Source organism: Pongo pygmaeus, chromosome 16, assembly GCF_028885625.2.
Source record: "Pongo pygmaeus isolate AG05252 chromosome 16, NHGRI_mPonPyg2-v2.0_pri, whole genome shotgun sequence".
Taxonomy (NCBI): domain Eukaryota; kingdom Metazoa; phylum Chordata; class Mammalia; order Primates; family Hominidae; genus Pongo; species Pongo pygmaeus.
This window is the reverse complement of record NC_072389.2, coordinates 39,900,732-39,914,001: the sequence shown is the minus strand read 5'-3', so window position 1 is coordinate 39,914,001 and position 13,270 is coordinate 39,900,732. Positions and strand designations below refer to the sequence as shown.

The 13,270-nt window shown below is 44.5% G+C and overlaps 1 protein-coding gene and 1 long non-coding RNA gene across 2 annotated transcripts in view; one reads left to right on the top strand and one right to left on the bottom strand.

The window, feature by feature from the left end:
• The window catches only part of LOC129014249 (uncharacterized), a 57,583-nt gene that overhangs the window by 16,714 nt on the left and 27,599 nt on the right, over positions 1–13,270 (bottom strand). The window lies entirely within an intron of this gene.
• LOC129014248 (actin, alpha cardiac muscle 1) lies at positions 580–6,029 on the top strand. Its single transcript, XM_054451433.2, has 7 exons — positions 580–782; positions 1,453–1,603; positions 2,710–3,034; positions 3,710–3,871; positions 4,000–4,191; positions 4,966–5,147; positions 5,708–6,029. The coding sequence occupies exons 2-7, from the start codon at positions 1,475–1,477 to the stop codon at positions 5,849–5,851; spliced, it is 1,134 nt and encodes a 377-aa protein (XP_054307408.1). The 5' UTR covers positions 580–782; positions 1,453–1,474; the 3' UTR covers positions 5,852–6,029.

Here is a 13,270-nt window from a genome sequence, read left to right as displayed (position 1 = left end):
CAAGACTTGGCCAAGCTCTCACAGAAACCCTTTTCTGCCTCTTGCCTGGCCAGACCCTGATCCATGCATGGGTTGGAACTCGAGTGGCCTTGGTTAATCTCAGCTTTCTGACCTAGATGAGCCCAGCCCCAGCTCTCTGAGGAAAGCCATTCAGGCTGGCGGGGACTAGACCAGAAGGGTGCCCTGTCCCGGGTGCCCCTTTTGCAGCCACTCAGATGTGCTGCTGTGGTGTCCTTTGTGCTGGTGGCAGCCCTGGAAGATGAGAAGCTGCTGTTGCTCCCCTGCTGCCCTGGCCCAGCTGTCAGGACCCCTCAGCAGAGGGCAGGGCGCCAAGCCTTCCCACTGCATGTGGCTTATTGTCCCCAAGGCTGGCAGGGCTGTGGAGGACCGAATCCACAGCCCATCCAGGGAGCACCCACACCCCAGAAAGGGGGAGGGGTGGGCTGGCGTCACTTAGTCTTCCCCTGCCCCCTACCCTTCAGCGCCTGCCCCTCCCCAGCTCCCTATTTGGCCATCCCCCTGACTGCCCCCTCCTCTTCCTTACATGGTCTGGGGGCTCCCTGGCTGATCCTCTCCTCTGCCCTTGGCTCCATGAATGGCTTCGGCAGTCCTAGCGGGTGCGAAGGGGACCAAATAAGGCAAGGTGGCAGACCGGGCCCCCCACCCCTGCCCCCGGCTGCTCCAACTGACCCTGTCCATCAGCGTCCTATAAAGCGGCCCTCCTGGAGCCAGCCACCCAGAGCCCGCCGCCGCCGGAGCCGAGCCGACCCGCCCCGCCGACGGTGAGTCAGCGCCCGGCCCTCCGCGCTCACTCCTCGCCAGGTCCGAGGGCCGCGCCGGACACCAGCCCCGCGCCGCCACCTGGCCAGCCCGGCCCGCGTTCAGCCAGGGCCCCAGCTCCTGGCGCTCTGCGACTGCCTTTTTTTTTTTTAAAGCACACACTTTTTGATTTGGTTCTAACTTGTTTTGTCCTGGGCGTCGGTCCTCGCAGGACCTCGCAGGGGCTCTAAGAAGGGGAATTTTGTAGCTCCCCACGGGGCTTTTGGGTCCCTACTCTCGTGCGCTTTCCCCTCCATCTGGGGCACAGGCATGGCGACATGGACAGGGCTGGAGATCCAGTTCCCAGTTCATGAAAAGGAAGAAAGTTAAAGGGCTGGGGAGGACTAAGGGGCTGGGTTTCCAGGGTCCCTCCTTGCACCTGGCACCCTAGGTGGAACTCCTGGCCAGGGAGCCTGGGTGGATTCCTCTGCCCTTCTCTGTCCCCAGTCTCCTCCGCGGCTTCTTCTCTCCCTTTTATGATTCGAGGGGAATGGAGGTGGCAGGAGTGTTCCCCGCCTAACCCCCTGTCCAGTCCCCACAACTCCCTTCTGCTCTGTCCTGTCCTCTGGGTGCGGAGAAGGCCAGGTGCACAGGCAGCTGAGCGTGGTCCGCCCTCCCCTCCTCAACCTGCAGAACCCCCTGAAGCTGTGCCAAGATGTGTGACGACGAGGAGACCACCGCCCTGGTGTGCGACAACGGCTCTGGGCTGGTGAAGGCCGGCTTTGCGGGCGATGACGCGCCCCGCGCTGTCTTCCCGTCCATCGTGGGCCGCCCGCGGCACCAGGTAAACTTCCCGCCGAGCCCCCAGTCCCACTCGGGACCCCTTCAGTCCAGCGATCTAGGAAATGGCTCTCACCTGACCCTCTTGTTCGATGAACTCTTTAGGCCCAATTAAGAAAAGGCTGATTGACTTCAAATCCAAGCCAAGGCAAGCAATACCCCACAAAACCCCAACATACTGAGAAATGTACACCTGAGTGGCAGGCCTTTAAAAGGGTCCCACTCCCTGGTGTGAAAGCCACGAGCTTCTCTCCACTCATGGCCTTTTGGTCTTTTAGTCTTTAGTGTCTTCTCTGCCTTATGCACTTCTTTTTCTTCCTTGTCCTCCGTTTTCAGTCCTGTTTAAAACTTCTAACAATATCACCTCTCCCAATCAACCAGGATCCAATCCACATTCCTCTCTCATGTTCGCAGCCAGTTTACAGGGTTCCCCAAAGGTGTAATCTATCTCCTTCCTGGCTGTTGCATTTTTAGAAGCCAGACGTGACAGAGACAGCAAGTGCCATGGTGATAGTGACATACCACCTCGTTTATTAAAAGACATGCCATGCTCTCTGGGTTTGTCACATGCCTGGCCAGACAGGCTGCCAAGGAGGAGAGCTTAGTCCTCAGAGCTGGTGAATGACTCCAGGACAGCTCTGGACAGGCTGAATTTCACTGTTAGAGTGAGGATGGCATATCAGCCCATCATTATGTGTTCACTTGAATGTCAAAATCTTTTTCTTAGGAGAAATACAATGTGTCATTAATTCAGTCATTCCAAAATGCAGTCATCTATATTCCAGTTGACATGGGTGATGAGCTTAATAATTTAATGAAGGCATATGATATTTTTAAGGTGAGGTGAGGCTCTGCTTCTTCAGTGAAATAGCTTCATTCTCTCCTGAGTTATATTCTCAACAATAAAATTATACATCTTTGGGGGAGTGGGGATAAGGTAGAAGATTGATTTTTAAATAATTCTTCTAAATTGGGGTAAAATCCCATTGCTTGTTATTTCTGGTATTTAAATATGTTCCTTGATTTGGGCAGTTAGATGTAAATGGACAAGACACTGATTATATTCCTGACATGGTGAGAGCATGATTTTCTTATTTTTTCTTCCCATAGGGAGTTATGGTGGGTATGGGTCAGAAGGACTCCTACGTAGGTGATGAAGCCCAGAGCAAGAGAGGCATCCTGACCCTGAAGTACCCCATCGAGCATGGTATCATCACCAACTGGGATGACATGGAGAAGATCTGGCACCACACCTTCTACAACGAGCTCCGTGTGGCTCCCGAGGAGCACCCCACGCTGCTCACAGAGGCCCCGCTGAACCCCAAGGCCAACCGGGAGAAGATGACTCAGATCATGTTTGAGACCTTCAATGTCCCTGCCATGTATGTGGCCATCCAGGCAGTGCTATCCCTGTATGCTTCTGGCCGTACCACAGGTATGCTGGGCTCTGGGGACAGTTACTGATGAATCACATTCCCAAGTCACCGACCTTGCTGTGAATCAGATCCCCCAGTTGAAAACAGGATAATCCCTTTCCTCCCATTCCCTAGCAAGGTCTGTGCTAAGAGAAAGAGGTAACAGTAGTGCCCTGAGGTTAGTTTCAGAGCACAGTTATTGTTGGAGCTGATAGCTTGTGGAGATAGGTCCTTCCCTTATTTAAAGCTCAGCACAGTGTAGCAACTTGGAATGCAGCAGTCATTGTTATGTGTTTAAACCATCACATCACCTGGGCAAGCATCCCCAAGGAGAATACATTCCCTACAGGGTCTGAGTCAAAAGAGAGAGAAACGTATAAGTTCAATAGGAGCAAAGAAAAACACACTTGGGTGCTTACATAATGTGCTCATGGCTGATAAGAAAGATGGTCATTTGAAAGTGTCCTCGGGAATTTTTTCTACTATAATAGTTAAAAGGATGAGCTGCAGTTTGCTTCAGATTTAGTATTCATGATGCTCATTTTTATTCTTTGTGTGTAAGGAATCTAATTTTATCTGGATCAATGCCCATTGCTAGCATCTCTTAGCCAAGATTGGAAGCAGGCTTTGCCATGGCTAAAGCAGTGGTGTTGTCCTCAGGAATTTACCTTGTTCTTGTCTACTTCCCCTGGCAGGCATTGTTCTGGACTCTGGGGATGGTGTAACTCACAATGTCCCCATCTATGAGGGCTACGCTTTGCCCCATGCCATCATGCGTCTGGATCTGGCTGGTAGGGACCTCACTGACTACCTCATGAAGATCCTCACTGAGCGTGGCTACTCCTTTGTCACCACTGGTGAGTGTGTGTGTGTCTCATCTGCCACAGTGTGGGTCTGCTTTCCTCCTCCCTCACTGAATCCGTCTACCTCCCTATAATTGACTTCTTGCTTCAGAGCATGACTGTGATACTCTTTATTTCTGCAGCTGAACGTGAAATTGTCCGTGACATTAAAGAGAAGCTGTGCTATGTCGCCCTGGATTTTGAGAATGAGATGGCCACAGCTGCCTCTTCCTCCTCCCTGGAGAAGAGCTATGAACTGCCTGATGGCCAAGTCATCACTATTGGCAATGAGCGCTTCCGCTGTCCTGAGACGCTCTTCCAGCCCTCCTTCATTGGTGAGTTGTAGGGTCTGGTGCAGAGGCACGATTTTCCCTGGAAATCTTAGGGTCTCCCAGAGTAAAATCTAGAAGGCTCAAGAAGCCCTTGAGTTAAAAGAAGTCATAGTTTGGATTGCCACACAGCTCAACCTCAAGTCCGGATGGCTCTTTAAAGGGAAAGTCTATGTTCTGCTCTAGTGATATAATAAAGGATGACACACTGAGTTCATCTCAAAATAAAGGATGACACAGAGTAGTAACTGAATATCACGTATCTGCAGGAAAAGGGCTATTTCACAAGAGCTGACTTATTCCAGTAAGTTTCACTACCAAGTAGCTGGATTTTCCAAGTTACTCATCATTAAATGCAGTAACATTCCTACTCATATTAATAACTGGGCACTTATATGTCAACAAATATCCTTCCTAAGCAATGCTTTCCATGCGGAACTTTGTCAGGATCTGATTTAAGTCCATAAACAAAAATTACATTCATTTTAGTTTAAACGTGTATCTTTTCCTTTTCCAATACATCTTCATACATCTGAGAGTTTCAGGAGGTGTTTACTCGAAGCAGATGCTAAGCACAGTTGCTCCTTTCTTGGCATTGTATTGTGGATTAACTGTGAGGCACCCATTCCACCCTGCAGTGTGTCTTATAGGGGAACATATGTTTCAGAGACAAATGGTGACAGCTCCCCTACACAAAGAAGTTCTGTTCTCTTCCCTCTACCTTGACCTGAATGCACTGTGATGTGTGTGTGTGTGTGTGTGTGTGTGACTTGTTCCTAGGTATGGAATCTGCTGGCATCCATGAAACAACTTACAATAGCATCATGAAGTGTGACATTGATATCCGCAAGGACCTGTATGCCAACAATGTCTTATCTGGAGGCACCACTATGTACCCTGGTATTGCTGATCGTATGCAGAAGGAAATCACTGCTCTGGCTCCTAGCACCATGAAGATTAAGGTAAAGAACTTTTGTGAGTGGGAGATCCAAGGCAAGTCTTGGTATTCTAAGCAGAACTACATTCCTAATTCCTTTTCCCTCATACTCAGTTTCTTGTCTCCTACAAACTTTACCTGTTAGCTTTTCTACCACTTTTTCTGATTTTCTTAACACTTTTCCCAAGATAGGTAAACTTCCAAAATGCTTTTAAGCAGTGAATAAAAATAAATCTTTGACAAAAAAAAAAGACACACACACACGCAACAAAATCTTTGAATACATTTTTAAAGCCCCCAACTTTTTGGCTAGGCTCCACTATACATTTAGCTTGTTGCCAAATTATACTCTAGATAAGTGGAGAAATTCCATTTTAATAATAGAATATATCTTTAATAATATAAATGATGAAATAGGGGTGAGTTCATATAACTTGATTGGCCACATTATTTTGTGGTATGACATATCCCACATTATAGCGAATTAATATCTAATGTTTTTTTCTGTGAATCCTCCCAATGTGTTATTTGCTCCCTTGCTTGGAACTTCAGAGTTCACTGGAAGTTTTTGTTTTCTTTCTGCAGATTATTGCTCCCCCTGAGCGTAAATACTCTGTCTGGATTGGGGGCTCCATCCTGGCCTCTCTGTCCACCTTTCAGCAAATGTGGATTAGCAAGCAAGAGTACGATGAGGCAGGCCCATCCATTGTCCACCGCAAATGCTTCTAAGGTGCCTTGTCTCTCCATTTACCTTCCAGTCAGGATGATGGTATTATGTTTCTTGGAGTCTTCTGAACCACCTTCCCTCATCTTTCATCAATCATTGTACAGTTTGTTTACACACGTGCAATTTGTTTGTGCTTCTAATATTTATTGCTTTATAAATAAACCAGACCAGGACTTGCAACCTATAAAAGCCTCTCGTTTGTTTTTGGGGTAGGTGTGGGGTGGGGCAGGTGTTTGCTTTGACACCCTGAGCATTGTGAGAGTTCAGTACCACAAGGTTCATCCAGATGAATTAATATGACAGTTAGCTGGGAGTTATAATACTAACTTTTGATTTCATATTTTGAGACAGAATCATGAATATATTTCATACCTGAAAAGGAGATTAAGGTTTAGTTCCATATAAGTAAGAAATGAAATTGAATAAGACAGTTCTCTAGAATTAGTTGCTGCAGATGACACTGAAAATTGTTTTAACATAGGTTCCAGATGTTTTTATAACCTTGCAGAAAATACACATATATTGATAATGACAAAGTCAAAGATTATTATAAATAAATTGGCTTAACTTTTCAATTCTTTGAACTCTTCAATTGTCTTCCTGGGGGCTATGAAAGAAACATGAAGGTTAGCTGACAGTTGGGCCAGCCATGTCCCATTGCAAATACCCTCTAAACGTATCAAGACCATTGTGTGTGTGCAAAACAAATGTGAGGAAGCAGGAGCCAAACACTTCTGCCTGATCAGTGACTAACTTGCGAGACAGAAGCCTTCAATCTCTTCATTTCTTTGAAATCTTGAGATCTTGGGTTGAGTGAACTGAAGGCTGCGAGGTCCTGAGGAAGCAAGGGGAGGCGAGAGACACAGTATTTGCTTTGCTCCGTGCAGAGCTCTCTGCAAAGTATGGTGGGAAGGCTGCTAGGGGCAGTGTTGAAAAGAATTGAATGTGTTCCATCCTCGAGGAGTTCACACACCTACACATAATTCCCCAGTGCGTGTGGGCCTGGAAGCTTTAAGGAGATGTATGTGGATCTGGGTCTTAAAGAATGGTCAGGAATTAGGGAGGTGAGAAGAGCAGAGAGGACATCTCAGCAGAAGGAAGTGTGGCAGAAGCCAGGATACAAGACATGGGGCAGGCTGATAGGTGCTGATAAATTTTAGAAAATCCATTGGTACAGGTAGATTTCAACTAGCTTGCAGAAGCCTTATACATTTTTGTTTTCAAATTAATTGCCAGTGAACTGTTAGCATTCACACAAGTATTTGAATAGACTTAATTGAGCTTTATTGATGAGGATTCAAGACACAGAGATTAAGCAACTGGTGCAATGTTATAAACTTTATTTGTGGAATATGCAAGACAGGAACTCAGATTTTCTGACATCTACTCTGATGGTGTCTCTAAAATAATCTTTCTAACTTTATAGTTTATCAAGGGTAACCCCATTCTATCACATGTCTTTTGAGAATTTGGGTTCAATATTTGGAGTACTCTGGACTCATCAGACATCTTTAATAAATTGTAATACATTGCCACTGTCACTCAAGGTCATATGTGTGTCTTTATGCCCATTCATACCAAAAATATCTTTGGATCCCTGACTCTGGGTTGGGCATAGTATTAAGGGCAGGGGACACAAAGATGTATGAGAGCACATTTTCTGTGAATAAAAAGCTTAGAGTTTGGAGTTCTGTATCTAGCATATTCAAATGGAAGGCCTTCTATGCAATAAAGGCTAAATAATACATCAATTTGGTGGCATTTTATTTAGATAAGGTGCAAACATTATTGTAGATATGCACCCTGCCCCCACCACCCCATTGTATCCTATAGCACAGTTGAACTGGTTTAAAAGCCGTGCCTGGGGAGGTATGATTTCACTAGTTTTTGTGTCTCTTTCTTCTCCTCTGTATAATTGAGTGCATAAATATTATGAATTGTATCCTCTGAACACAGTATTAATGCTTTAACTGCAGATGATTGGCTGGGGTATCACCTCTGGTTCTTTCCATTTGTGATTAGAAATGGAGAGGATATTTTTATTTCTATGTAAAAGTAGAAGCTTTAAGAATCAGCTTCTGATATTTGTATCAGAAGAGGTAAGCACCCAGATTCTTGTTGAATTCTGAGGTCTTCTCATCTCTGCTTGATTATAGCGTATCAAGTATTAGAACAATTGAATCTTAAAAATTGTGCTTAAGGAAGGTACTAAGACAAAAGTGTTTGCTTAAGGTAAATCTTCATATGTATACAATAACTGAGATGTGGATAGTGCCTATGTCTTTGGTTAAAGTGCAATAAACAAAGAACTATATAAATTATATTTCTTCTTAATTTATAATAAAGTATTGTTTGTAGTTTCTAATACCTCCACATACCATTTCTTCATTTATTTTGACCAAACAATGGCCATTATGTAGATGTGTTTAAATATTTAAGAGAGTACAGTGGAGAGAAAAGAAATATATTACTGAAGAAAATAAAATATTTAGAGGGGTAGGGCTGACTTACTGTATCCAGAGATAAAATGTGAACAATGTGACTGGGTCTCCACCTTTCTTTCCAGTTCTCCCATAGAATTTATTACAGTCTGAATTGTGTTCCCTCAAAACTCATATGAAGCCCTAACTCCCAATATGACTGTATTTGCAGACAAGGCCTTTAAGGAAGTAATGAAGGTTAAATGAAGTCATAAGTGTGGGGCCCTAAACCAATAAGACTGGTGTTCTTCTAAGAGGGAGAAGAGATACCAGGAGTACAAGCACAGAGGAAAAGCCACGTGACGGCAGAGCCAGAAGGCGACCCATCTGTAAGCTGAGGAAAGAAGCCTGCTGACACGTTGATCTTAGACATCCAGCCTCCAGAACTGTGAGAAGTAAATGTCTGTTGTTTAAGCTACTGATATGGTTTGGCTGTGTCCTCACCCAAATCTCATCTTGAATTGTAGTTCCCATAACCCCCACATGTCGTGGAGGGACCCAGTGGGAGGTAATTGAATCATGGGGGTGATTACCCTCATGCTGTTCTCATGATAGTAAGTGAGTGCTCATGAGATCTGATAGCTTCATAAGGGGCTTTCCCCCCCTTTTCTTGGCACTTTTCCTTCCGGCCACCATGTGGAGAAGGACATGTTTGCTTCCACTTCCACCATGATTGTAAGTTACCTGAGGCCTCCCCAGCCATGCTGAACTGTGAGTCAATTAAACCTCTTTCCTTTATAAATTGCCCAATCTCAGGTATGTCTTTATTAGCAGCATGAAAACAGACTAATACAGCCACCCAAGTCTATGGTATTCTGTTATGGCAGCCTTGGCAGACTAATATAGGATTTCTCCACCATCCTATAGGTAATATAGGATTTACCAACTTAGCAGCCTCTGAGACAAAAGAATACCTTCCCATGTAGTACTGGCAGAAGTCCCAGGAAAGTGTCTGAGCCTGGTCAGGCTTAGGAACCGAGTCATACCATTCTTACCGCAGGGGCTGATCAATACTATTTAGCAGGGGCAGGGTGATTCTCCAAAGGAAGAGGACAAAATAGTGCAAACACCATACCCAGTGAGCTAGAGGAGGAGAAAATTCTGGTGGCTTGTAGGGGAAGAACTGATTGTTGGATGGCTCCCACCTTCCAGCTCAGGAGTTTTGATTTGACAGGTCCTGAGAAGGACTTGAGAAGAGCAATGACTTCATGCAAACAAAACTAGGAAGCAAGACTGAGAACCTTTGGATAATATATTCCAGTGTGGCCTCAGGACCCAGGAACCCAGTGATCTCTATATGATCAGACTATCTGGATTTTTAAAAGGAAATAATAAGTCAGATTCATTTTATGGTTAATATGATATAAATGCTATAAATATGTACCAGGAACTAATAGGGAGGGAAAAAATGTAGGTCTTTTAGGCCTAAAACAGCAAAAGTTGTCTATGTTAACCTTAAGGTCTTCCAGGCTCATTATACAAGAAATCTCTCTTCCAGGCAGAGCTTCTCTGGCTGTTGCTATGGTAACTAAACTCATGGTAGGAAGACATCCAAAACAAAGCTCCTGGAGAGGTTGCAAAAGTACACCTCTGGTCACTGATGAACTTGATATTTGAAAACTTTCTTTGAAGTTCATTCATTAGCCCTGGGTGCAGTAGATACAAGAAAGGTTGATCGGAGGATAAAGAGCACAGTTCAACTATAGTTCTCTGAGTTCTTGTGGTTCTGGGCCCCCTCCCCTCCCTGGCTGAGGCTGGAAGTGAAGGGGAGCTGGTTCAGCTGAGAGTTAAGTAGGGGTGGCCTGCATGTCCTTCAGCATTATTGTCTGCTTATTTTCCTGCATTGTTTTACTGTAACTTCCATGGAAGTCAGGACTAAAGAGGGGAGACAGAAAGAAAAATGCCCCAAGGGAAGGCTGAAGTAAAGCATAATTAAAACAGGGCTTAAATAGTAGATGAGAAGCAAACTCTAGAGTCAATCGTAAGCAAGGAATTGGGTCAACAGGGTAAGTGTTTAACACAGGAAGATGACTTGGGGAACTTTGGAACTATTACTGCAAGTGGCCTGGAGGCATCATGGAGGTCAGGATATGATAAAACAGGCATCATGTAGGAAATTTAAGAGCAAATCTGCCTTAGGCAAAATAGTGAAATTTTCCTAAGGCCTCTTGAACTCTAGGATGTACACTTTAGACTTCTTTTCCAGTGTCTTCCACTAAATGCTGGCCATCTCGGACATTCTCCCTGTCACTCCAGTCACAAATTGAAACTTACCTGTTGTATTAGTCCATTCTCACATTGTTATAAAGAAATACCTGAGACTGGCTATTTTATAAAGAAAAGATACTTGATTGGCTCATGGTTCTGCAGGCTGTAAAAAAAGCGTAGTAGTTTCTGCTTCTGAGGAGGCCTCAGGAAGCTTCCAATCATGACAGAAGGCAAAGGGGGAGTGAGGCATCTCACATGGTGGGAGCAGGAGCTAGGGGCAGGGAGGTGCCACACACTTTTAAATGACCAGATCTCATGAGAACTCAGTCACTAACATGAGGACAGTACCAAGGGGATGGTATCAAACCATTCATGAGAAATTCGCCTCCATGATCAAATCACCTCCCACCAGGCCCTCCAACATGAGGGATTACAATTCAACATAAGATTTGGTGGGGACACAGATCCAAACCATATCATCCATCTTTTACCTGCATCTTTCAAAGAGCAGACTGTGCCAATTAAGCAATCTCTTACCCAAACTATGTTCCCAAAGGAACGCTCAAACAGATCTCCCTGCCAGAGAACACAAGTATAATTTAACAAAAGCTTTCTACATATAGTTTCTTATTAGACTAGCCCAAAGGATTGATGTTGCATGGGCTTTGGGTCAAAAAGATTTGCGTTTAAATACCAGTTCTGCCACTGATGAGTTGAGTGGTCTTTAAGTAAATCACCTAGCTTCTTCAGGAAAGAAGGGCTAACTAAAATCATGTTCTCAGAGTTGTCATGAGAATGGAACAAAATGTGCTTAAGACACTCAGCACCATGCCCAGTATGAGCTGAATTATTCAATTAAGTTTACTTTCCTTCCCTTCCCATTTCCTTCTTTTTAGCATGAACTTTGGAGGCTGGGTTGGGAGGTGATGGAGAGGGGCAGAGGTGGGCTATGGAAGTCTTTTCAAATCACATTGTTATGGTTTCTCTATATTGAGTTTCTCTTGAGAATAGGAAAAATGAAGGAATAGAAAGCTCAGTGGGAAGAAAAAAATTAAAGGGCATTTATAACAGGATGTGAAGGAAGGCAAAGAGGAACACAAAGTCTCTTTCTTGGAGACCTGGAAGACAAATTACAGAGAGTCGTGGTGTGGGCAGGAGGAGCAGCAGCTATGTGTGTGCATATGAGTGGGTGCTCCCACACATAATACAGGTGAGAACAATCAACAGAGGGTTGGGCTGATGGCCATGTGAAAAGGATCTGCCTGCTGTTTTTCTGTGCTCTTCAACTCCCACTATTCTCCCCATCCCTTTCTCATCCACATTCAAGAGCCTGGCCTTTCCTCTCTTCCCTTTGTATATATGGAATCAGCATAGATGGACAAGTAGATTCACTATTGTCTAAGTAAGTTGACATGAGAGAATTTGATTCCACAAGCCAAGACTTCCAATTAACTCGTTTTCCTGCCAGCTGGATCTGTACAGGAGCAGGCACTTAGGGAGAAACACTGTCCCTGCTCCTACTCACACTCAACTTCCTGGCTTTGTGCCATGCCTCTGCCTCGTGGAATTTCTTTTGTGTTTTTAGGGATTTGGGCTTCATGTTCTTTGGCTCTAGATCCTGGTCAATGCTCTTAGTCTCAAGGAACAGAACTCTCCTCAAACTAGGGAGTTAAGTTAGGAAGGGAGTTTATTAAAGAGATATAGAGGAACTCCTAAAATCTGAAGATATAAAGTAGAGTTAGACTTCATAGGAAATGGGAATTTAGAACTGCAAAACCATCAGAACAGCAGGCATTCTGCATTCTCTATCTCTTCAGTTCTCCCTTATAAATGAACTGTACCCATCTCTCCCACACAGATTTACTCATGTAACTCCTCCTGAAGGAATGGCCCTAGGCAGACAAGTTTGTTTCATGCATGGCCCCAGGTCTAATGGAACCAGAGGGGAATATGTCTGGCATGAGGACTTGTATATCTAAGGACCAGCAACCAATCGACATTTTTTCCTCTCTTTAGCTGGAACTAAGAAGCACAGGTGGTGCTGTTAGTTGTTTGTGGTCTCTGGAACTGACACATAGCAGATGGTGGCCAAGATGGGTTGAGAAAGCAAAGAAGGCAAAAAGTTGCCAAGAGAAATAAGAATATGGAGCTGCTACAGCTCAGGGAAAAAAACATGAGTGCCTGAACACACCTCTTGGGTAAGGGTTGTGTGTGTGTGTGATAAGTTTTTCCTGTATTATGCAGGCGTTTTGGTGGAACATCACCCACTATATATTATATCTGTTTTCCTTTAACTCTGGGAAGTATTAGAAACATATTTAAACTAAAGTTTGAATTGAGAACAGCCTATGTGATCACACCTACTGGAGGATCTGCATTACACTTCAAATGAATGAAATGACTAGGTAGGATTCTAGACATCTTCAAACAAGTGGGAAGGATTAGGGTACAGTGGGTAAGGGCTGTCATCTAAAAGACTACCAGGATGGCTATATAGTAGAAAGGAGAGCTTTATTGTAGATGTCAGTTTGCAAACCAGGAAGAAATAGTCTCCAGTCTGGACCAAAGGTACTCTGTCTTTGAGGAAGGAAAGGGCAGGTTGGGTTTTATGACTCACACAGTCCATATTACACAACCATGTCATACATATTTAGCAGGTGTGTGGGGAAGCTATCTATATTTATGAAGGATCCAAGATATGCACAATAGGTAAACATATATGTAACATACATC

Bases quoted from the DNA above. Each gene is read 5' to 3' on its own strand.
- LOC129014248 (XM_054451433.2), top strand. From the start codon at position 1,475: ATGTGTGACGACGAGGAGACCACCGCCCTGGTGTGCGACAACGGCTCT. The intron at 4,192-4,965 runs GTGAGTTGTAGG...ACTTGTTCCTAG, and splicing joins CTTCCAGCCCTCCTTCATTG to GTATGGAATCTGCTGGCATC. The intron at 5,148-5,707 runs GTAAAGAACTTT...TTCTTTCTGCAG, and splicing joins CTAGCACCATGAAGATTAAG to ATTATTGCTCCCCCTGAGCG.